The sequence below is a fragment of the Lissotriton vulgaris genome, chromosome 11 (assembly GCF_964263255.1).
Source record: "Lissotriton vulgaris chromosome 11, aLisVul1.2, whole genome shotgun sequence".
Classification (NCBI taxonomy): Eukaryota; Metazoa; Chordata; class Amphibia; order Caudata; family Salamandridae; genus Lissotriton; species Lissotriton vulgaris.
In genome coordinates, this window is record NC_141699.1 from 8,208,473 (window position 1) to 8,233,936 (window position 25,464).

The window sequence follows — 25,464 nt, forward strand, 5'->3', positions numbered from 1 at the left end:
GGGCCCGAAGGCGCCGCGGAACCCGTCGGAGGAGAAAGGGACCTCATGGCCATGAGGAAGCGCTCAATCTCCTCCGGCGTCGCATCCTGCCCAGGGACCGGAGGGTGTGGGGCGGGACAAGACGCCCGCGACCCCGAAGGAGCCGCGTGGGCGGTGTCACCCGAACACCCGGCCGCATCGCGCGAGCGTCGGGGGGAGTCAGAAGAGCGATGATGTCTCTTCGACTTCTTATGCTTCTTACCCGACGACTTCGACCCGGAGGAGTGGTGCCGACTCCCGGAGCTGTGACGGCTCCGTCTCCGCGACCTGTCCCTCGACCTCCCGTGGGACCGGGACCTCACTCGGCGCGGGGCCGACTGACGGAGTTCGAGCCGCCTGCGGGACCGCTCCCGCCTGGCTTTTCTCGAGAGTGCCCGACAGTCGGGGCAGGCCTCGTCGTCGTGGTCGACTCCCAGACAAGTTAGGCACAGGCGGTCGTACTCCTCAAAGTGCTTAAACCCGGGCATCCCTACGGCACCGATCGGAGTCGTTAGACTACGAGAAATGATCAAAAAGTGATCCAAAAAGTTAGTCAAAAATTGACTGGGTAACTGCTCTTTCCAGATCTGCGCTGGCTGGCACGGAAAAAAGAAGAACTGACGTCAGCACGCGGAGGCAGCGTCTAAGTACTCCGACGACGTCATCACGGCGCCCACGACGGACGCGGAGCCAGAGACGACGCCTACCGACGCGCAAGGGTACTGCTACGCAAAAGTTTCCGGATCCAGTCTGACGCCTGGTGATATTCTAAGGTAAGGAATCTATACCTAACGTGTCTCTTTCAGATTTGGGGTTTTGTCTCAAGGTGAGGGGTAAGGTGTTCCAAAGAGTGGGACCCCTGTAGGAAAGTGCTCGACCACCCTGCCTTTCCCTCTTAATCTGCGGGACTTGAAGCAAAACAGTTGGTTCCTAGAGAGCGACCTGGCTCGTAGAGTTTAAATTTTTCGGTCAGGTATTTTGGACCAGTGCCATATAGACATTTATGGATTATGCAGCATATTTTGAACTTAACCCGCTGGTGGATGGGCAGCCAGTGGAGTTTGTTCAAAAGAGGGCACGAGGGGGATCTGGCTGGAACATTAAGGACCAGTCTAGCTGCCGTGTTCTAGGCTACCTGTAATCTGCCAAGTTGTTCCTCATTGGCAGAGAGAAGAAGCCCGTTGCAGTAATCTAGCCTGCTGATCACAAGCGTTTGAATCCGTGTTTTCCTGTAACTGTCTGCTAGGTACGGGAATACACGCCTCAGAAGCCCAATGACCACCAAAACAAGATCCCGTTACCCGAGTTACGTGATCTTTTAAAAGCAGTGACTGATCAAGGCGTACCCCAAGATTTTTTACTACCTGTTTAGGGCAGGGAGCAGGTCCCAATTCCAGGGGCCACCAGTCAGGTGACCAGAGGAGGGGGGCCTCTCCGAAAAGCATGACCTCAGTCTTGCCCACATTACATTGTAGACAATTGGAGGTCATCCAATCGGCTACAGCTCTCATACCTGCAGCAAAAGTGTGTTTAACTGCTGGCGTCAGGGTCTGTAAAGGAAATAAGAGCTGGGTGTCGTCATCATACGATATAGGCGTGAACCCATATTCTCTCACAATGTCGGCCAAGGGGGCCACATACACGTTGAAGAGTGTGGGGCTTAGGCATAAGCCCTGAGGAACCCCCTTGGTGAGCTCCCTAGAGATTGAAGAATGGGAGCCCAATCGGACAGTTTGTGAGCGGCCAGAGAGAAAACTCTCCAGCCATGACAGGGCAGAACCGCCTATCCCTACCCTCATCAGACGGCCGATAAGAATTTTGTGTGTCACCGTGTTTTAATAAGTAAATTCTTTTTGGAAACATTAGTAAAATCATCAGGCTATTTAACATTTCACTGTGGAGGGGAGTATCATTTGGGGTTCTGCACATTTGTGCATTCTGAGAAGAAACTATTAAAGATATCCATTAAGCAATGGCCATTCTATCAAGTGGCTTAGGTAAGAGTAACCACTAAGGCACCTGACTTCCATCTCTATATTCTGATACATTCAATCCAAAGACATAATAGGTTAAAAGGGCTTCACACATTTTTACTCATGTTTGAGACAATAGAAGAAAAGAATGCACAAAAATAAAACCATCATTTTATTTAATAATACTTTTCCTTTGACTACAATCAAGTTAATAATTTACAATTTACACACAAAATGTAGTAAAATAAGAGCAACAATAAAACCAAACATTTACACTGTAGATACAACATACAGACTGAAACATACAAATATAGATAGGGCAGGCTGATCCAGGTGCAAAGAACTAGAAGAGAAAAATAAAAGAAAAGTTAGTAACTTGTAATCTTCATGCTTCACCTTGAGAATATTCACTGAACTCAATAACATTTAATAACTCCACCTATGAACATGTTCCTTAAACAGTTTTGTAGACACACGTCATACACTTTATATTTCATTCAAATGGTTTGTATCTACATCTGATTAATTTTTGTTCTTATCTTACAATTAATTATCACTTGATATTCACTGGGAATTTTTGCAGTTCTACAGTATTGTTAAATGGGGTTCCCCTTATTGATGTGCTTGTTCCTAAAAATTATATTGCTCCTGCAAAACAGTAATGTTCACTATAGCACAGAACTTTGATGGGGAAACCCCTGCTAGCACACGCAATAGTGACTAGGAAAGTTTCCTTCTAGGATAAGTATAGCTTTGTTTATGGGCTAAAAAAACAACGAAAGCCCCTGCTCTAGGAAATTATCATAAAATCTCAGTGAGTCCTAGTTGTGGTAACAATAGTGAAATGCGCACATCGATAGTGTTTCAAAGTCAATAGATAGCGTTGTATCAAGACAGAAATTTCAATGAAGTAGAATCCTTGTTATGGAAAACAGTTTATTGTTCCTCTTGTTCTGGCCAACACGTGTTTCATCGCAGGGAAACAGACTGCGAATCTTCAGGGCTGGGTATAGATACAAAAGACGCATTTGTATGGTAGTTTTACATGAGTGAAACGTGGTTAGTGAACCATTGGTGATGTAAAACGGGCATGCCATGGGGTGACATTGTGTCATACATGTGTGACTTGATATCTATAGTAATGGTGACTTCAGTGTATGTGAATAGTGATAATCTTTTTTATCGTGGGTATACAGATTGTGTGGATATGACTATAACAATCTAAAGTTTCAATTATTCTTAGACGCAAACACAGTGACCAGTGTGCGAGAATAACATTTCAATTAAGAAACTATGGAAAAAACATGAAGAGTGGTAGAATCGGGTGAAAAGTGTCTGTGCTTATTAACGGGTAGACACCCCCTTGTGACTTGTAGTGACTTTATAGCGTGTCAATTTTATTAAATATATTTTTATTTTTAAAAGTTTTTGTGAAATATATTGACAGTTTCATATAGTACGTCAGGCAGAAGTGAATAGTACTGTTGTGAATGTAGAAGGGGGTTTTAGCGTGTTTTTATTAGTTAATGGATTATGTCGATTTACACAACAGTAGATACAGATAGATAGAGCCCTAATACTCATCCCCTGGTATTTAGGACATGTAAAAAGTGCTCCAAGTATTAGTTTGTTGTACAGCCAAGTGATGGTGTCAACATGTTCTATATAGTCAACGATCGTTCCGTACGCCACTGGTCAATGTGAGCGCCAACTCGGAAAAGGAGGATATCTGTTAAAAAGGGTGTGTTTGGAGAAAGCACTTGTATATCTTAAGTCAGAACAGCAAACGTGAGATAACACGTGTTTGTCAAGAAACCGCATTTCATGTTGTCGCAATATTTAGTGCATGTTTCTTGGTGGGTTTGGATTGTATTTTTATGTGAGGCTAAGTTCCAATTCTAGTCTCTGACAGTATTCAAACACAGATGCGAAACTCACCCTCTTGAGAGAAAAGCCGGAAGTAGTGATGTGGCAACAAGTATGGATAATGCGCATTAAAAGCGTAGTTGGATGGTTCCTATAGGTAAACATAATATTTGTCATAAAAGGTGGTAGGACAAGACAGTAGTGTATACCGTGTCATGTAAAACCCTTATGGGAGCTGGTATCATCAAGAAAAAGCCGTACCTTAATAGGGTCATAAGGAGGCCATGACTGGGAGGAGAAGAGATTGAAGCTGTAACGCTCGAAATCAGGTTAGCAGGCGGGTACACCTGTAGACGGAGTGACAAAAAACCAAGAGGTGTGGTGTAATCCTCTTTAATTATATTTCGGTTTGTCTTAGAGAAGTAAATTGTCGGTATGAAAAGCGGGATGAATTACCTGGTTAGATTCGTTCCCCCTCCTGTGGTTCCCGGCGCCGTTTTTCGAAGACGGTCACCTGACAGGAAGTGGGGACGTCTATTAAAGCTTTACTTCCGTTTTTTTCTCTCTTACTTCTAAAAAAAACTAGAGCGGCAACGTATCGTTTTACAAGTTGAAATGTTGACCGTATTTAGAGAAAATACTACAACTCAAATAACGGATTGGGTGAATCACTGGTAATCTGATTCCAGGTAGAAATACCAGTACTTATTAGCTAGTTGGTGTTCTGACAAGCAGAGTATATTATTATTATACGGAAGCCAAGAATCAGTGCGTGTTTGCTAGTTAAGAGTTATTGGGATGAAACCTGGTTTTGATGATAGGAGTGATTGTCAAAACTGAATTATTTGCATTGATTCCTGGTTCAAATGATAGTGGTGTTCAGTGTTGTTTAGTGTATCAATCAGCAGGCGATTTGACAGCAAAGTACATAATTGTAAAGCAGAGTAATCCAGTGAGTACATATAGTTAAGTAGGCACAGTTCAAATAAACAACAATAAGAAAGGCGTTTAAGACCACATATTTTACATACATGTTGTGGTATATTGATAGGATTAAGTCTACTGGGAACATTTATGCAACTGTTGTAATGTGGAGTTGGGTTTATTGAAATGTTTAATTGTCTGTATAGATTGGTCCCAGTTCAGGTCCCTAAGAAGTATTGCATCTCAGGGTCGTAATTTAAGCCGAATTCAATGCTACGCAGACGCATGATCCAAGTCGCTTCTTTGCGTCTCAAAGCTAGCTCTCGATTGCCACCCCTTATGTGAATGGGTACTGTTTCAATGCCATAGAAACTGATGCGGAAATCTTCAATGGTTGATTGACATTTGGCAACATGTAAGGCAACAGGATATTTAGGGTCTTGTTTTTGTATCGCTCTCATGTGTTCAGAGATCCTGTCTTTTAGACACCTTATTGTGCTACCCACATACTGCTTTCCGCAATGACAATTATGTATACTACATATTTTGTAGTGCAGTTGATGTTCACTCTGATGTCATATGTGTCTCCATTGGGACCAATAAATTTCGTTGTCTTGTGTTTAGCCCATTTACACATCACACAAAAGCCGCATTTGTAGAAACCTTTAGTGCGTTGTGTCAGCCAGTCCGGAGTTGTGTCAGTTCTTGGGATGGTGGGACTGAGTCTGTTCCTCAGAGTTCTTCCTCTGCGGAAAGTTATTTGAGGAGTTGGAGGAATTAGATCCTTAAGTGCTGAATCATTTTTAAGCAGATTCCAGTGTTTGGTCATGCTGGTCCGGAGTATAGCTTTGTTTATGGGCTCTAAATCAGGGGCCTTTAGCTTTAGAAGGACATCATTTCTCTCCCAAGGAGAATTGGAGTTCGAGATGGAGGAAATCGCGAAAACCTTCCACAAATGAGGGTAGTAAGAAAAAAAGGATTAGTTACTTACCTGTAATCCTAGTTCTCTTCCAGGGGTACACTCATTAAAGTCATAAGCACTGAATAATCTCCGCCCATAAGCGGGAACCCGGAACACATAACTAAATACATATATATGTGTAAATATATAACAAGAGCACATAGTACTAAACAAATTATACACGTATACACTAATAATATGCAGCCCAACCATAACCTATCTATACTACTATTATGAAGAGAGAACTTGCACCTTTTGGCAAGGTAATCTCGGGAACCACAGCGCCAATCTACACACCCGATACATCTTTGAAAATGTCAAGGTGTGTAGATGGACATAGGCTATATAAAAAATTTTTTAAAAGTAAAATAAAAAAATTAATTTACAAAACAAAGTAGTCCCCTGAAAGTAGCGCCGGCCAGGACCTAGCGCTGGCCGCGATGAGACGTGCGTCATGACGAAGGAGGAGCGGCGGCGTCATGGAGGAGCGGCGGCGTCATGGCGGGGCGGTGGTGCAGTGAGTAGCGGCGGCGACGACAACATGAAGAGGCGGCGGTGCAGTGGTGGCGACATGAAGAGGAGGAGCAGCGGGTCAGGTAAGAAAAGTAAATAGTCGGGGCGGGAGGGAGTCGGGCGGTACTCGGGAGGCTGGAGGCGGGGGGGCGGGAGGCTCGAGGCGGGGCGGGAGGGAGTCGGCAGGTGCACCGCTCGACAACATGCTGCCCCAGCCACCTTCTGACCCGGGCTACAAATGCAGCCTGCAGCCCCCAGCCCCCTTCTGCCCCAGGCAACGCTGGGGCGGGCAGCTAGTAGGCTAATAAAGCCATAATTACATATTTTCTGCAGAATGAAAATAAACCATAGAAACAATGCAAGAAAAAGGCAGCAGCCTAAAATGCATTCCACAGACAGAAAAATCTTTTATTTTCATCAAGGAAACTGTAATAAAAAGGCAATTAGCCTATGTAGGCTGCATAAAGAAATAACATCCCTGTACAGAAAATCAGACTGGCACCTCGCCTTTAAGGCCTCCGAGAATCTGAACACTGCCTTTAAGGCCTCCAGGGGAAACTCTGCTCCCATCATGCCCCACAGGTGAAAGTTAGGTCAGTTCTTTTTTTCGGCTTGTTCTGTGAGGAACCTGGAACTTGAGCTCTGCTGAATTTGATTGTTTTTCAGTCAGAATTTGTTTTTTTCCTGTCTTATTTGACACTCTTATCCCTCTACTCCAGCTGAGAGGGCTTTACACTCTTTGGACCTGAAAAGGGTTTTTAAGTTCTATTTGGACAGGTCCAAGTCGATTCGACATTCTTATCAGTTGTTTATTAACTATGGATCGATCAGAACTGGTCATGCAGCATCGAAACGTTCCATTTCCAGATGGATCGTCTTGTGTATTAAACTTGCTTACAAATTGGCGCAAAAACCTCTGGGGTTTACCCCTAGAGCGCATTCTACTAGAGGTAGGGCTGCCACGGCAGCTCACCTACAGAATGCGCCAATGTCAGATTCGTAAAGCGGCGACCTGGAGGTCTGTCCATACATTTACCAGACATTACTGTCTAGATTCGGACACGAGAGCAGATACCCAGGTAGGCCAGGCCTCCCTGAGGAATCGGTTTAGCAGCTGAGTTATTGGCTGTTATGATATGGTTGGATCATGTACTTCTCATTTACCTGCAGGTGGTTGATGGGCTTGCTATTCTATTCAGTGCTTATGACTATTGATGAGGATCCCCTGGAAGAGAAGGATAAGTTACTTACCTGTAATCCTAGTTCTCTTCCAGGGGAATCCTCATCAAAGTCATAAGTAACCCACCCGCCTCCCCAGGTAAATGAGATTTGGTACTATTGCAATTTTATGGTTGAGCCCTGTCTTCAGGGTTATGCAAAGAACAACTGACCTAACTGTCACCCCTGAGGCATGATGGGAAGCCTGGGGTCATGGCTGCCTTAAAGGCACGGTGCCAGTTTTTGTTGAAAATGGTTTCAGTTTCTATGCTATTGTTTTACAATGCAGCCTGAGGGCTAACAATGTCCATTTATAGGCAATTTTCAGGATTTATGAGTGGTTTTACTCATTAAAACACAAAAGTTCAAGGGAAATTGGACCTAATGTGTTTTTTTGTTTCCTTACTAATTGCAGTACATGTACATGTGTTTACATTGTTTTAGCCTCAGTTTGGAGCTGCATTGGTGTGAGAAAAATAATATATGTATGTACATATATGGGGAGCAAGATATATGTGTTTTTACATATATATTTTTTATATGGTTTCTGGGGTCCCGCACATGGGCGGGAATATTCAGTGCTTATGACTATTGAGGAGGATCCCCTGGAAGAGAACAACTTTAACATCAACGAATCGGGTGGTAATTACAGCACGTGATTTACTTTTTCCCACCACATTAGTCAACTCTGCTGCATAATTTGAGCCATCCCTGCGCATAATTCCAGCAGACCTGCTTATAGTTTTTCATTAAACGACACTGGACCTTTCACAAGTAAAGCTTTGAAAGTCCACCACCACCAATCGAAAAGGAAAAGCAAACCGCGGTCCGAGTGCAGAAAAGTACAGTAAATATTCATCGCTCCTCAAACCAATCAGTTTCTCTTTTATCGAGCAGTGCCAAAAAAAGAGTGATTTGACCATGTGGGCATTTGTTGACGGAAGGGAAAGCCTTATCTGCCGAGTCCAGTCCCTGTGAGTCCTGGACCAGGGCATGCTTGGGATGTGCTTGCATAGACAGCTAGTGGAACAGTACAGTGGGTTGAGCACTTGCTGTTGTGACATGCATGCAACTTGCAGACCACGGGCAGGAATGTCGCCATGGGTGTCTCAGCCGTTCATTCCGCTACAACAGTTAAAATTTAACACTGGAGTTGATACATTACTAATTAGAGCTATGCAGTTCAGTGATGACAGAGCAACTGCGGACACCGAAGGACTGCAAACGGAGGGCCTGGATGTGCTTAATAAGACCCCATTGTGCCGGCTGCGCATGCCATCCTGCCACGATTGTAAAACAAAAAAAAAACAAGCTCTTGGCATTGCTGTGATTAGGGGGGGAGGGGGGGGGTGGGGGGGGGGGGGGGGATATGGAGGAGAAATGCCGCTCGGGAGCAAATGGTAACGAGCGCGTGAATGGGAAGAGCGGCATTGGGAGGTGGGAGGGGAAGTCGGAGAGTGCAAAGTGCAGGCGGGGAGGGGGGCGGGGGTATCGGGGAGCGGAGCCTTTGAAGTGTGTGAGGCACTGAGAGACAGATGGTGGTTTGTGACGTAGCTGGTTTGTGAACGCGCACGGAGTACATGCACTGTGGCAAATCCGCCGTTGGTTTCAAGTCTTATTTGGCCCTCAATTCTCTCGTCCATTTATCACTTAAGTGATAAATAGTCGAGACCTAAAAACAGAAGAGACCTCAGGACGCCAAGGTGGTTGCTAGATGGCTCTGGGCAAATCATTGTGATGCCACTTCCGATGTTGACACGAAAACAGCAAACCCTATTGGCATACGAGAGCTCTGCGAGAAGTTTCCAGATCCAGACTAGTGCCTGAGCAATTCAAAGGTTAGAAATCTGCAGGTAGAATATCCATCCAAATAACTGGTTTTAAGTTATGCATGATCCTGTATTTAGAAGGAGCCTTTCAGAGTTCATGAACTCCGTCAAGAATTCCACGGTGGATAAATAGAAGTAGCATTGTATTTTACAGTAGCAACAAAACAATCTGTTTCCAAGTTCCACCACACATAAATATCATTTGTTTAACAGGATTAGGTAATAAAAGCTAAAACTCAAGAAACCGTGCCAATTTAAGCAATTCGGAACTATAGCATTTCCAGCTGCTTATAACGGCTAGAACTGTGGCACTATTCCACGTAGATTTGATGAGGGAGTTCACAGAGAGGACTCAAGCACGTAAACAAATGTTTCATGACTTCTGCCAAACTTGAATGTTGGGGGTTTATGCATACACAGCTGGGCTGCTTTAAACTGCGATAAAGCAGTTAACTCAGAATGAAGATTAGGTACTGGTAAAGGAGTGTTTTTGGGTTACCAACTGCAGTCACTCCACTTTTCTAACTTCTAGGATTACTCAATCATAGGGGGTTCCAAAAGGGTAAGTGCTAACCGTCTGAGGGTCAAGTTGGAAATATCACCCAAAGTAGAAAGTTTGGAGGTGCACTCGGTCTTAAGCTGGGCACAAAGGTAGCTATTCTCAAAGCCAAGTTTAGGTGTGGAGAGGATTCCTATGAAAAAGGTCAATTTTTCTTGACGTACAGCGCATCTACTACTCTGTAAAGAAGGACTAGAGGAGTAGTCCAGGAAAAGTCAAGTATAGATTGCAAAGGGACCCTGGTAAGCATTGCCGCGTCAACACACCTTAGCAGCAAGTCTAAAATGTGACCGACATATGCAACAGGAGACAAACCCATTGTACAGAAGACAAGCACTTCTGTATTTGTATGATCCTTCCATATACTTTCATTACGTTTTAAATGCAAGCACCACTGTGAGACTTTAGACATTCTGCAGCCACAGACACCCCATTCACAAAGATAATGACACAAACTCTAGGAAGTGCAAGAAAAAGTGGTTGTGAATGATGTATAACTAAGCTCGAGTTCTGCAGGCAATGTATGATAAAGGTAGTAATAAGATCTCCAGCAAACCTAAATTCGAGTGAACTCTCAAGAACCTTTGTAACCACACAGTCTTAGTCACAATTGATGCTGCAGCCAATGGCGGAAAAGACACCGAGACAAAGCAAAATGAAACTTTTCAAGAAGTGTGATAAGAAAAGGGAATGCCCCATGAGAAACTTCCTCCAATTCATTATTTCAGAAGTCACATTGCCTTGTTTTAGCCTTGAGAGCAGGACATTCAGTTGCAGTTGAACGAATTGGTTTGTCACGCTGCCGCTTTTGAATTGCTGCCTGCATTTTAAACACTGTTGGAGTATTAGGCTACTTTTAAATCGAATTTATTGTGTTGCTGAAATTTATGGAATTGGTGCTAGCCTAACATTTTTATTTTATGCTCTTTGCTCCCTCTATAATCGCATTGCCTGCACATTAAAATTTTTTACCCACACTACTCATCACTTGGGTGAGACTCGCGCCGCCTCACTCCCGACCGCCATCTTGAGTGGGGGCTCCCAAGACGCCCCAAGACGCCTTCTCTGGTAGCGCTCTAGTGTCTTCAAGGGCTCCTTGCCATACGCTACTTAAAGAACTAGAATGCAAGTATGCAGCGGGTCCGCGCCAGGGCGGGTCCAGGGGTCAGCACCCCTCGACGGTCCTCCATGGAGACCCTACGGGCTCTAAGATTTGGTAACGAAGGATTAGATTTGACGACATTAGCTAAACTTCGGGAAGAAGCCCTGTTGCAGGGAGAGGGCGAATCCAGACGACCTAAGATCCTGCCACACCCTCACAGGACCCAGGGGCTAAAAATAGTGAAGTTGAACACACGCTCATTGCAAAAGCACCATTTGGAAGTGTTTTCACTCCTGGTGGACGGCGAGATTGACATTCTTGCCCTCACGGAGACCTGGCTAGGGGTCTCATCTACTCCCGATATACTGGCGGCATGTTATGTTATGTTATGTTATGTGGTTTTTATTAGGCGCGCAAATGCTCCAGCTAAGGAGCGTCTTGGCGCCAGACAAGGCAGCTACACAACACAACTAAATAAAACAGCACAGAACACACAAACTAAGGAAATAAAAATGTTTTTAAGGCGCGACGAAAAGAGAGCACATCGCTCATGGCGCGAATTGCCGGGGGCAAGGAGTTCCACAGAGCAGCGGCCCGCACTCGGAATGAGCGACCACCGGCCCTGCTTCGCTTAAAGCGCGGGACCACAGCCAAATCGAGATCTGACGATCTTAAGGGTCGTGCCGGAATGTAATTGGCCATGAGTGTCGTGAGGATCATTGCAGGGGACCCCTTCAAGATCTTATGGGCGACGCAGAGGACCTTAAACTGAATCCGCTGCGCCACAGGGAGCCAGTGCAATGCTCGAATGGTGCTGGAGGTGGGACAGAATCTAGGAAGACCCACCACCGCTCTCGCAGCAGCATTCTGGATCCGCTGCAGGCGCCCTATCTCAGCTACATTCAGTCCGGCCAACAAAGAGCTAGCATAATCCAATCTAGATATGACGGTAGCTTGGATCATGAGTTGCCGGGTGGGGGCATCAAAGAACTTTAGCACCGGACGGAGCCCACGCAAGATGCCGAAGCAGCAAGCAGCCGTGCGTTTAGTGTGGCATGCAAACGTAAGGGAAGGGTCCAACCAGACCCCGAGGTTTTTAAGCTCGGCGACTGGGATGGGAGCGGAACCCAACTCCTCCGGCCACCATCTCTCTCCCCACAGTTCCGGTCGCCTACCAAATACCATCACCTCGGTCTTACTAGCGTTTAGCTGGAGACAATTAAGCGTCATCCACCTAGCGACCGCCCTCAGTCCTTGTTGAAACCTAGGAGCGTCGACCTCCGCATCCCCGCTGATCGTGACCGCTAGCTGGGTGTCATCGGCATATGATACCATGGTCATACCCCATAGTTTGACAACCTCAGCTAGCGGCCTTACGTACAGGTTGAACAGCGTAGGACTCAGCGAGGAGCCTTGGGGGACGCCCAGGTTCAACGGGTGGAATTTAGACTGAAAGGGTGGGACGGTCACGCTAAAGGCCCGGTTTGATAAGAACGACCGGAACCAGTCGAGTGCTATGCCGGAAACACCAGCATCCTCTAAACGCTGCAGAAGGATAGGGTGCGAGACGGTGTCAAAGGCAGCGCTTAGATCTAATAGCACCAGCGCTGCCGTTTGTCCCGCGTCAAGCACGGAGCGGAGGTGCTCCACCATATACAGCAGAGCCGTCTCCGTGCTGTGACCTGCCCTAAACCCATTCTGCGTAGCGTCGAGTATGTCAGCTCGACAGAGATGTTCTGAGAGCGCGGCATTTACGTGTGCCTCCATCACCTTGGCCGGCCACGGCAAGAGTGAAATAGGCCGATAGCTCTCCGGCTTGCTTCCATCCAGGCTAGGTTTCTTCAGGATCGGTCGAACCATGGCTCGCTTCCACTTAAGTGGAACGACGCCAGAAGTCAAAGACGCATTGACCAAGGAACAAAGCGGAGAGATGTCATGTACCGCCAGGTCCTTGAACACTTCGGGGCAAAGTGGATCCTCAGGGGACCCAGATTTCACTTTGCAAGCCAAAGTGCCTAGGCTATCAGGATTTACCAAAGGTAAAGAACACAGCCCCTCAGATGGTGGAGGCTTAGATGATGTCATCACCGAGGGAACGACCACAGGGAAGCCCCGGTAAATAGCATTCACCTTTTCTAGAAAAAACTCTGCCAACTTTTCACAGTGCTCCAGAGAGCTCTGATGTGATGCTACAACCTTTTTGGCAGTGAGGTCTTTCATTACCTTAAAGATAGCCTTTGCTGGGTTCGAACTGTTCCTGAATTGTGTCGCATAAAAAGCGGCACGGGTTCTACACACCGCCCGATGGTACACCTTCACTGTAGCCTGATATACGACTTTCTTAGAGCTGGAGTAGGCTTTGCGCCAAGCCCGCTCTGCGCACCTGCAAGACACCTTCAGGGCTCGCAGAGAGTCATCGTACCAAGGGCTGGCCTTACCTAAACCAGTTCTGCGGGTCACCAAGGGGATGAGGGTGTCCAAGGCCCTGGAGACCCAGTCGGTGAACCTGTCGTACATCTGATCCGGAGGACCTGAGACGTCAAGCGGGTCAGCTGATAAGAGATGGAAGAACTCATCTAGCTTAAGTTTGTTCCAGCGTCTTTTTGGAACAGAACACACCATTGGCTTAGATGGACTAGCCACGATAGGGCAGTGGAACTGTATCAAATAATGATCAGTCCACGCCAGAGGTGTGTAGCTGGTGACACATACTTCCGTCAGATTGGTAAAAAACGGGTCAAGGGTGTGACCCCCTGAATGTGTGGGCTGCGTCACCAACTGAGTAAGCTGTAACGCTTCAAGGTCGGCCAGGAAGCTGGCAACTGAGGGACTGCTGGAGTTGTTAAAGTGCAGATTTAGGTCTCCAATGATGGTGAAATTGGAGCACCCCGTAGCCAGATTGCATTGCCACCTGAATACGATGCTTTGTGGTATAATCGCCCCAAGGAGAGTAAAGGGGGGCCCGCTTTCCTATTCCAAAAAAACCTCAGGGTGACACAGGTCGTAGCTGAAAATTGTGATAGCGCGGTGCTTCTGGGGATAAAAATCTCATTAAAATCCTCTTGCATCATGCTGGTGGTAGTGTACCGCCCACCACAGAGCTCTCCAGACTTCAATGAAGCCTTCTTGGAGTTCTTACCGGATCTGGGCTCCAGATATAAATCCCTCATGGTGGTAGGGGACTTCAACTATCACTGGGATAAGCTACCCAGAGACCCTACAGAGGCGGAGTTTGACAGCAACCTCTCCTCGCTTAACCTACGGCAACTAGTAGTGGGACCCACGCATGTGAAGGGCCATACGCTGGACTTAATTTGGTCCTGCATATCTCAGACAGAAATAACCGAGGTTAGCCCTTGTATATGGTCAGATCATTCCTTGATCAAGTGCTGGGTCCCAGGGGACCTTTCACCAGTAACGTCTAATCTGTTGCGGAGAAAGGTTCGATCATGGAAGAAGGTGGAGGCAGACTCTTTAATCTCTACGCTTCTTTCCATCTCACCGCCTGAGAGGAGTGAGAGAAGCTTAGACTCTGACACCACAGCCCTTATGGTCTGGATCAGCGCTGCTCTGGACATGCTAGCTCCTGAGCAGTTGGAGAAGACCAAAGCCAAAGGAAAGGGAGCACCGTGGTTTGACGCCTCACTCAGAGAAAATAAACAAGTTCTTCGCAAGGCGGAGAGAAGGTGGAGACTCCGCTACAGTCCAGCTGAGTCGGAAACCTATAAAATACTTCTGTCAAAATACAAGGCGGACATCCTGGCGAGGAAGGCAGCCTTCTATGAGGATAGAATTATAGGGGCTGTGAACAAACAAAGGGAGACATCTGCAATCCTCAGGGAGCTAACGCAGCTGGAGGGGAAAATTCCTGCAACCGACCAACCGGACTGCGAAACCTTTCAGAAGTTCTTCCTCAAGAAAGAGCAAGATATTATCAGGGATATTAGGGAGACCCCAGCGGATCCTCTTCTGCCATCTCACCCTGCTTGCAAGGAGCTGGCAGGGATGCTGAACAGAATCCCATGTTTAGATGGAGAGCTTGGCGGTCATCGCATGCCAAATAAAATCAGGATCTAGCACGGATCCATGCCCTCCGAGAATTTTTCAAATGGCCTTGACCGGTATTCCAAGTCAGCTGTTGAGCCTATTAAATGAGTCATTAGAAGCGGGCTATCTCCCATCAAATTTGAAAGAAGCTAGGGTCACTCCAGTCCTGAAGAAAGCAGGAGCGGACACCAAGGCTTTAAAGAACTACAGGCCCATCTCTCAATTGTCATTTCTGGGCAAGATCCTGGAAAAGCATATCCTGAACACGCTGGCTGGCTACCTGGAGCAACCTGGTTTACTTCACTCAAGGCAGGCGGGATTCGGCCTCAACATAGCACAGAACTGGTAATGGCCACAGTTGCTGACGAGCTGAGAGTCCGGGCAGACAATAAACAGCCTTGTCCCCTGATTCTATTGGACTTGTCTGGGGCGTTTAATACGGTCAGCCACACCATCTTGCTGGACTGTATCAGAAGCTGGGAATAACAGGGCAAGCGTTCAAATGGCTTGAATCTTTTCTTACGGGTCGGACCCAGAGAGTGCAGTTGGGAGACCAGCTATCGGAGGCAGATGCTGTGGCCTGGGGTGTACCCCAGGGGTCCGCACTATCCCCCCTGCTTTTCAACATCTACCTTCAACCCCTTGTGGAGGAGTTAATGCATAGGAACTGCCAAATCTTTAACTATGCCGACGATACCCAGCTACTGGTTCAGCTGGAGGATTCAAGGGAAGCGCAGGAATCGGTAAGGAATCTGCTTAGATTCACTGTAAATTGGATGACCAACAACCTCCTGAAAGTGAATGCCGGAAAGACGGAGGTGCTGGTCCTGACCAATCAAGTAAACCCCTGGTGCGATTTGTTTTGGCCCCCAGAATTAGGGACTACACCTATTCCTGGAAGGGTGGTCAAAAGCCTGGGGTTGAAGATTGATGAAGACCTTTCTATGTCTCCCCAAGTCTCGCCAGTGGTTGGGTCTTGTACTGGGGTGCTTAGGCAACTCCGGAAGTTAGTACCCATTCTATCGGCCCCCACACTACAATCCATAGTGTCAGCCACAGTCATCTTGCGGCTGGACTATGGGAATGCCTTGTACCTATGCCTTCCGCAGAAGCTTATGAGGAAACTACAGGTTGTACAGAACGACGCAGCCAGGCTGATCTACTCTCTACCTAGGATTTCGCATGCAACCCCCTTGCTCCGGAAGCTGCACTGGCTGCCCGTTAAATTCAGAATGCAGTTCAAATGTCTTTGCGTGGCCCATAAAGCCATTTTTGGTAAAGCCCCGGAATATATTAAACAGCGTTTGAGGAAGTACATTCCAGGTAGAGCCTTGCGCTCGAGTAAAGCCTCCAATTTGTTTCAACCCAGATTTAAGCTAAAATCCAAAGGAGGCAGAGCTGTGTCCGTACTTCTCCTGCAAATCTGGAACGAGTTACCAGCCAGCCTGAAGGAAGACTCGCAACTACTGTCTTTTAGGAAGAACTTGAAGACCTATCTGTTTAAAAAGTTAACATCCACGCCCTAATCAGGACAGAGGGTGGAGTGATTCAGGAGGCAGCAGGTTATGTACCTTTTCTGTGTGAGCGCTTAGAGACCAGTGGTGATTTGCGCTATACAAAAACTTTTTAACATAACATTTAAGAATAATGTCACTATATCGAACATAGTAGTAAAACCCCAAGAATCCCCTGGCGACAATACAAAGCTGCTTCCAAGATCAAAAAGACTGACTCTTAGTCATAAGGGGTCTTATAGGAACACAACCTGTCAATGTAGGGTTTTTGCTCAGAATAGATGTATGCAGTACAACTATAGTTCCATGGCACAAAAAGAACTCCACATTTCACCACTTTTTTTTTTACCTTTTAGGACAGAAGAGAAATGAGTGCGTCGACAAACTTGCTGCGGTCTTCAGTTTTCAAATCAATGACTAGTGGGAGAAAGGGAGAAAACAGTATGAGAAACAGCAGGTAAACATGTATTTAACATTAATAGTGCCAGATCATGAACAAATGAGTTTTTGTCCGTTCCTTTTTCCCCCACAAAAAGTAAAATATTTTCTAGGTGGGGCAGGATGACAATTTCCTGCAGATGTGCTAGCAGATGGAACCTTGGTCATTAATGGTCACCAATGTTATCTCATTGCCATAAACAAGTCACAGTAAAGAGGCTGCCAGCATCACTGTTCACACTATGGGAAAACTAAGCAGTCTGATGCAAAATCCCAGCCGAAAACCAAATATAAACGGCAGCTATGCAATTTTATGCAAGGTCCATTGGGCCGACTTGCATACATCGGTTAAATCAAGAGCACATCAGAAAAGAGGTAGAACATCAAACAAAGTGTCAATCCTCATAGGTTTCAACAGAGTAAAGACATTTAAGATTCTGATGCACAAGTAATGTCTCGTCCGGCATGGTACAGTATTACATAATAGCCGACTGTGTTCCCCCCCCAACCCCCAAAAAAAGAAAGAAAACAGTCATTGTTCATGGAGTACACAGCTTAAGTCACAACGGCGGTCTTAGGAGACGCAGACAAGGGGTACACTGTGTGCAGCAAAAGTGAAGGGTCCGTCTACTTTCGGGTGCCTGTGACAAAACAGAATAGGGCACAGAGCTATAAAAATGTTGTGGCAGGAGTAGTAGTAGTTACAAGGGCAGAGTTATGGAAACCTTTATTTCAGACCTCCCATCCGGACTTGCACTGCCTCCCCATTACAATAGGTCAGCTTTTAGAGCATTCCATTACTGCACATAATTATTTACAATATAGGGGACGATGATATTGTCAGTGACAAGATATTGTACTGCATCAGCGACTTGACAACAGCAGAAGCAACCTTGTGTATTCAGCATCACTTACGACGATGTATAGGGGGCAAGTTCATGCGACCCGTTGGTCTACAACTATAGAAGGACATACAAGCCTTTGGATTTAAATATTCAAAGACAAGTTATCTTGAGAAGCATATTAAAGCACACTAGTTGACTGAAAGCTCTATTACACAAACAGATCCACACCAAGAAACAGCACGGTGCAACAGCACCACCCCTTAATCAGAGCTCACACTCAAACAAGCACGGGCCGCATGCCATAAAGCAGAAAACAATACTCATCATTAAAAGTTCTAAAAGCCTCAAGTAGCGTGACAACTCAGGGTAGTCAAGAATTTACCAACCGCCAATGCAGTAATACCACGGACACACCTACCGCACAACTTCAAAGTTCCCAAAAGCCCTGATCCTCAAAACCACACGTCCATCACAACTACTAGCATCAGCCCTGAACATAACCTTCCATTTTGGATTGGCCTTAGACCTAAGAAAGATACCAGTAATCACAGCAATGGAAGTAGAGTCATTAGGTGGAACTAAGCGTCATTAGCAACTCACTGGATAACGGAGTAGCCCCAGCCAGCAGCAATAAAACAATCCAGCATCGCAACACCGCTAAAATAATATGAAAAGGCCACAAGACCACACTGCCACTAACAATTAATACCCAACAATTAACACCCATCACAGAACTCCCCATGAAAGAAATAGAAAAAGTATTTGCAACCCAAGAGTCAGAACCCCTTTCAGAGGGCTGAGAGCTACTGGGCCCCAACCGTGGCGGTCTTTCACTCCGGACATCCTGGGCTCGGCATACTAAGGGTTCTAAGTAACTAGGCCAGGTACCACTTCTGCACTGGTCTCTCTGTGGTAGCGCAAATCAAAATTTCCAAGGCTTTTTTGTGATAAGGTAGGCGTATGGTGAACATTGGTGCACAACTCAACATGCTCTCAGCAACCACAATAACTGAATGTTCTGCTAAATACTCGCTTATATAACAAACATTGCCAAAGCTGGATAGGTCTCATCTATGCAAGAGTTATTGGCTTTGGTAATGTGTTTTAGCTATGTTGTAAACCAGTGTGCCTAAAACTTAACGGCATAAAGGAGAATAGTGTGGAGTGTCAGAGTGAAATGGTGAAGAGTGGGGTGGGGTAGGGTAGAGTGCAATAAAGCGGAGTGGAATAGTGTGTGTATTGGGGTGGCGTACAGTGGAGTCGTGCAGAGTGGCGTACAGTGGAGTGATGTAGAGTTAACTGGTGTATAGTGTTGCAAAGTATAGCAGCGGAGAGTCTAGCGGCGTAGGGTGCAGTGGCATATAATTTAGTGATTAGAGTGTTGCATAGTGGAGTGCAGTGGGGCAGAGTGGTGTGGAGTCCAGTGGCGGAGAGTAGAGTATAGTGCTGCAGAGTGCATTGGTGTAAAATGTAGAAGTGCAGAGTGGTGTAGAGCGCAGTATTGCAGAGTAGAGTGGTGGAGTTGTGAAGAATGCAGAGTAGAGTGGCGTAGAGTCCAGTGGTGTTGAGTAGAGAGATGATGAGTACAGTACAGCGGTGTAGTGGTGCAGAGTAGAGTGTAACGGCACAGAGCTAAGTGGTGTAGAATGCAGGAGGATAGAGTGCAGTTGTTCAAATTGGCGTGGCGTAGAGTGGCGCAAAAGAGTGGCGCAAAAGAGTGGCGCAAAAGAGTGGAGTATGCATGGTGTGCTAGCACAGTGCCATTACATGCAGCACATTTTCTATTGAATTTACTATTACATTTGCACAGACATACAGTTTTACTAATACTATACAGCACACAAACGATAAAGTGTGGAAATGACATCCCCTAATGCATTGATTTGCTCACATGAAAGTTTTTGTATCCAAAACACTTCAGAATTAACAAAAAATGTACTTCATTTGAGTTTTTCGCATTTTTATATATTCTGTTGTGTGCTAGAAAACAACGATTTTTAACCCCGTATCCAGCAAGATTGTCACATAAATCCTCTCACTTTCTTTGAAGTCAGAGAAAGGAAGGTAAAGATCGAGCTCTCTTGGAAGAGCGAGCCTGACATTTGACCTCTTTCTTAGAATGCACAGCAGTGCTGGCTGTTGACATTTGAAAGTGGTAGGGCTTAAAAGTTTTATATGAGTGCCCGGAGGCGAGCGAGTGTAGCGAGCGAGTCCAGCCACCATATGGTGGGGTTCAGGGAGATTCTCCTCACACCCCTGCCCCACTCCCGAAAGTTTGAAAAAAGAGCATGCAAATGTGCATTTAAGTAACTTTGAGGAAGCAAGAGAGTTGATAAAGCACTTGTGAAAGTGTCGTTATGCCAAAGAGATGTTATATGATAATGGAGTAGGTAGCTTAAAAAAGCATGCACCTTTAATTCCAGCCACATGCCAATCATGTTTGTCCACTTAAACAAGCATGTTTTGCTTTCATGATTCCCGCACGTTTCCTCGTGTGCAATGAATGGGTGCTTCTTTCTTGCTCATAGAATATAGATGGCAGCCGTCTAGCAGAGAGTGGTGTGTGAGAGGAGAGAGAATGTAGAGACAGGAAAGGGAGCTGGGGGGACAGATCGCTAGAAAGGATGTGGGTTAGAGGAGAGAGTGCAGAGAAAGGAATGGGGAGCTGGGTGGACAGAGAGAAAGGTAGAGGGAGTGTTGGATGAGAGGAGAAGGGAGAGTCAGGAAAGGGGACGCTGGGGCAGAGAGATCGAAAGGTAGAGGGAGTGGTCAGTGAGAGAAGAGGGGAAGGGGCAGGTGGTCGAGAAGATGAGTGAGAGGGAGAGAAATAAGGAGGGAAGTGGTAGAATAACCAAAGGTAGGGGAAGGAGTTGGTGACAAGCATAGAAGGGAAAGATAATGAAAGGAGGAAACTTGGTGGGAAAGAGGAATGGGGATAAGCGGAGTGTGGGTGTCAGAGAGAGGTCAGAAAGGAAAGGTAGAGTGATGGGTGAGGCAGTGAGGAGAGAGACAGAAGCTGTGGGTGAGAGGAGAGAGAGGGGAGAGAAAGGAAAAGGGCTGTGGTGGGTGAGAGAACGAGGAGAGAAAGGCAGATGTGGTGGGTGAGAGGCAGAGAGGCGAGGAAGGAAAGGTGAAGTAGTGGGTGAGAAACAGGAATGAAAGGCAGAGGTTTTGGGATGAAACTTAGAGAGGGCGTGGGGAAGGAAGGACGGGCGAAAGAGAGGAGGGAAAATAAGGCAGTGGTGGGTGAGTCTTGTGAGAACATCTCTTCGCGGAACCACGTGTCCCTTCCTTCGGAAAAAATCTGTGTGGTAAGAATATTCAGCTCTGGTTTTCATCTTGTCCCTGGAGGAGAGTTTCTGCAATAAGAGCTGTTAAGACTCTTGTTGAGAAAAAAGCACCAAAGCTGCCCCCACCCCCTTCTCCGCTGTTCGGCGCCTTCACATCGGTCTGGTCAGTTAGTTTTTGTGCTTGGAGAATAAAACCTGGGGTGGGGGTGAGGGTGTGGATGGGGTGGGGTAGGGGGTACTGTGTGGAGAACTAATGTCAGTCTTGAAAATCTGAATCAGTGGTGTCACTTGTGGCTATCGAGTAATCCATTTCCAAGATGAAATGTGTACACTCTAAAACCTCCCCCACAAAAACACACTGATCCTTTCTTTGTAATCGGGATCAGATCGTGTGCAAACATCTCTTGTGCGCTCTTGTGAATCTCCCTGCTTCAGTAGTCTCTGGGGGACAGACCCAGCGGTGAACAAGGAAAATCATTTAAAAAGGCAGACTCGTAGAATTTTTGATGTTAACGACTTGGTCACTTTGATCTGCATTGAACTCGTGGCTGGTCTCCTTCGTGCAGCGCCTCAAGGCGCTAAGAAGAGGTCCTGTCCCGGGCTCGCTGCTCATTATTGCAAGGCAAACAGCGGCCCAAGGTGTTTAATAAATTAGAACAAAAACTCAATCCACATCAGATAACGTGTTTCCTTGAGGATACTGTAAGCCGACTCAGTGGGTTAACAGCGGGATCATCTACACATAAAATGCAAATCGAGGATCTGACCAGTGGCATAATCGCAGACTTCTTCAGCCCACATGCCCTTCCCTCCGCCAGCTACATCCTCCTAGGGGACCTCAACTTCCACCTGGAGAACAACGACGACAGAAACACCACCGCCCTGCTGGACAACCTCGCCAACCTCGGACTAAAGCAACTGGTGAACACCCCCACCCACTACGCCGGCCACAAGCTTGACCCCCGTCTTCTCATCCAGCAAGGACATCGCCTTCAGCCACGCCACCGGACTCCACTGGACTCCACTGGACGGACCACAGCTGCGTCCACTTCAGCTTTAGAAGAACTACGACTCACCACCACCCGCAACAGGTTCCCCGCCGAAGCTGGAGCAAGATCACCGCCGAGCAGCTCACCGCCTCCCTCAGCCAGAACACTCCCACCAGCACAACGGACCCCAACAAAGCAGCCAGCAACCTCACCAAGTGGCTGACCCCCTGCGCCGATGACCTCGCACCACTAAAGAACCCTCCCAGCAGACCCGGCAGCAAGAAAACCCCCTGGTTCACCGACGAACTCAAGGAATCCAAGAAGAACTGCCGCACCCTCGAGAAAGCCTGGCGGCTCGACCAGACCACAGACAACAGGACCGCCCTCAAGCACGCCACCCGCAAACACCATCAACTGATCCGCGCCACCAAGAAGACGGCACTCAAAGAACGACTAGACAACAATGCCCACGACAGCAAGGAACTCTTCAGCATCGTCAAAGAGTTCTCCAACCCCAGCGCCGGAAACAACATCACTCCCTCGCAAGATCTCTGCAACTCACTCGCCTCGTTCTTCCACCGCAAGATCGCCGACATACACAACAGCTTCGACGCACAGACCACGCACCCTACCACCGAGCCAACGCCCGCCACCACCACCCTCTGCAACTGGACCCCGATCAGCACCGAAGACACCACCCGCACGATGAACTCCATCCACTCCGGATCACCAACCGACCCATGCCCACACCACGTCTTCAACAAAGCCGACGCCATCATCGCACCCCATCTCCAAGACATCATCAACTCCTCCTTCCACACCGCCACCTTCCCGGAGAGCTGAAAGTACGCCGAGCTGACCGCCCTCCTGAAGAAACCAACGGCGGACCCCACTGACCTCAAGAACTACCGTCCCATCTCGCTCCTTCCTTTTCCGGCCAAAGTCATTGAGAAGACAGTCAACAGACAGCTTGCCGCCTTCCTTGAGACGAACGGATCCCTCGACCCCTTGCAGTCCGGGTTTCGGGCCAACCACAGCACCGAGACCGCCCTAATCCCAGCCACCGATGACATCAGAACCCTGATCGACAACGGGGAAACAGCGGCCCTCATCCTCCTGGACCTCTCTGCGGCGTTCGACACTGTCTGCCACCGCACCCTAGTGAAGCGCCTCAGCAACATCGGAATCCGAGAGAAAGCACTGGAGTGGATCATCTCTTTCCTCGCCGGAAGAACCCAGAGAGTCCGCCTCCCTCTGTTCAGATCCAAGGCCACCGAAGTCATCTGCGGCGTACCACAAGGATCTTCACTCAGTCCAACCCTCTTCAATGTCTACATGAGCCCCCTCCCAGCCATCGCACGCCAACACAACCTCAACATCATCTCCTACGCCGACGACACCCAGCTGATCCTCTCCCTCACCAACGACCCCACCACCGCCAGAGCCAACCTACACGAAGGGATGAACGACGTCGCCGACTGGATGAGGAACTGAACTCAGACAAGACGGAAGTCCTCATCTGGGATCATCACCCTCCGCCTGGGACGACTCCTGGTGGCCCCCGGCCCTGGGCACCGCTCCCAAACCTACGGACCACGCACGCAACCTGGGCTGCATACTGGACTCCTCCCTGTCGATGACCAGACAAGTCAACGCCGTCTCATCTTCGTGCTTCAACACCCTGCGCATGCTCCACAAGATCTTCAGATGGATCCCCACTGAAATCAGGAAGACCGTCACCCAGGCACTCGTCACCAGCCGACTGTACTACGGGAACACCCTCTACGCCGGAACCACAGACAAACTTCAGAAAAGACTCCAACGCATTCAGAACGCCTCCGCACGACTCATCCTGGACATCCCCCGACACAGCCACATCACCGGACACCTAAAACCTGCACTGGCTCCCCGTCAGCAAGAGAATCACTTTCAGACTCCTCACCCACGCACACAAGGCTCTCCACGACCTAGACCCCAAGTACCTCAACGACCGCATGACCTTCTGCACGCCCACCCGCCAGCTACGATCGACCAGCCACGCCCTCGCCACCGTACCACGCATCTGCAGAGCCACCGCCGGAGGAAGATCCTTCTCCTACCTGGCAGCCAAGACTTGGAACTCCCTCCCCACCCACCTTCGACGAACCCAAGACCAACTCTCCTTCAGGAAGCAGCTCAAGACCTGGCTGTGCGAGCAGTAACATACCCCTCTCCCCCAGCGCCTTGAGACCCTCCCGGGTGAGTAGCGCGCTTTACAAATGCCGTGATTGATTGATTGATTGATAATTAGTGCGTCATGTGGTATAGTGGACCCCAAAAAGAACACACAATGGTTCGTGGGGAGGTGGATGTTATTTGTATTGATCAAATAGATTTATAAAGGGGTAGCAGCAAACCAGAGGGTACAGAAACATTAGGAATCGCCATGAAGTAGGTGGTGACCCCATTGTGGAGCGCAAACATTACTCATTGAGAGTGAAAGTCGAAGCGCGCTAGACATCTTGAAATAAACTAAATATGGCATGCATGTGATTTTTACACCACCAGGTGAAAACACGATCGGGTGTAATTTGTGGCTGACCTGCACAGCCGCTGCACGCGGGGGGGGGGAGGCTTGGGCGGGGGGGTGCAGGGGAAGACGGGGGAGTGTGGAGTTAAATATAAAAAGGATAAAATACTTACCTCACAGCCGGTCCGCGTCGCCTTTGCTCCCCTTGGCGCCTTCACGTCGGCACTGGAATGGACTAGCAGCCCCACTCAGCCAATCCTGGCACTGTCATCAGCGACAGGATTGGCTTCGGGCACGGTTATTCTTCGCCCGCTGCCTGCCCATTAAGAGACTGGCTCCTAATAGGCATGCGCAAACAAGTGAAAACACAAGTGCACATGACTGGGCACAGGATAAAAATTTGCCCTCTGTCCTCACTCATGCGCTCTTGTATTGTGCTGCTGCCTGTTTACCCCCACTGGTCTGACAATCATGTCAGTCAACATGACGCCAGACTGCCCACCCCCTTCAGACTCAGAGGTCTGACGTCATGCTGACTGACATGATTGTCAGTTCTCCCCTTGTCGTCTTTGAACTTAAGTAAACTGATTCAGTTTACTTAAGTTCAAAGACGCCAAGGGAGCTGCGGGCGGGGTGGCTACACCCCCACGCCCCGCGCCTGAACAGCAATGTGAAAAGAACAAGATTTGCAGGCCTGTTCACAGAAAGGAGCACTTCTGGACGAATACAAGTAGATGTAGTGTTTACTCATTGTTTGGGACAAACACACGACAACCTAAAACAAATCAAGTCAGCAAATAAAAAGCAAGAAAATAGGAGTTACAACCCAAAAAGCTCACAGTAAGCAACGGATGGAATGCATTCCCAGG

General features: G+C 47.7%; 1 protein-coding gene across 1 annotated transcript in view; it reads right to left on the minus strand.

The window, feature by feature from the left end:
* Positions 1-2,150: 2,150 nt before the first annotated feature.
* CDC45 (cell division cycle 45) overlaps positions 2,151-25,464 on the minus strand; it is a 428,728-nt gene continuing 405,414 nt past the window's right edge. Inside the window, exons 18-19 of the mRNA XM_086942644.1 lie at positions 16,874-16,941; positions 2,151-2,334 (exon numbers count right to left, since the gene is read on the minus strand). Of these exons, the coding sequence (XP_086798770.1) occupies positions 16,877-16,941 (65 nt within the window). The 3' untranslated portion in view covers positions 2,151-2,334; positions 16,874-16,876. The remainder of the gene's footprint in view (positions 2,335-16,873; positions 16,942-25,464) is intronic.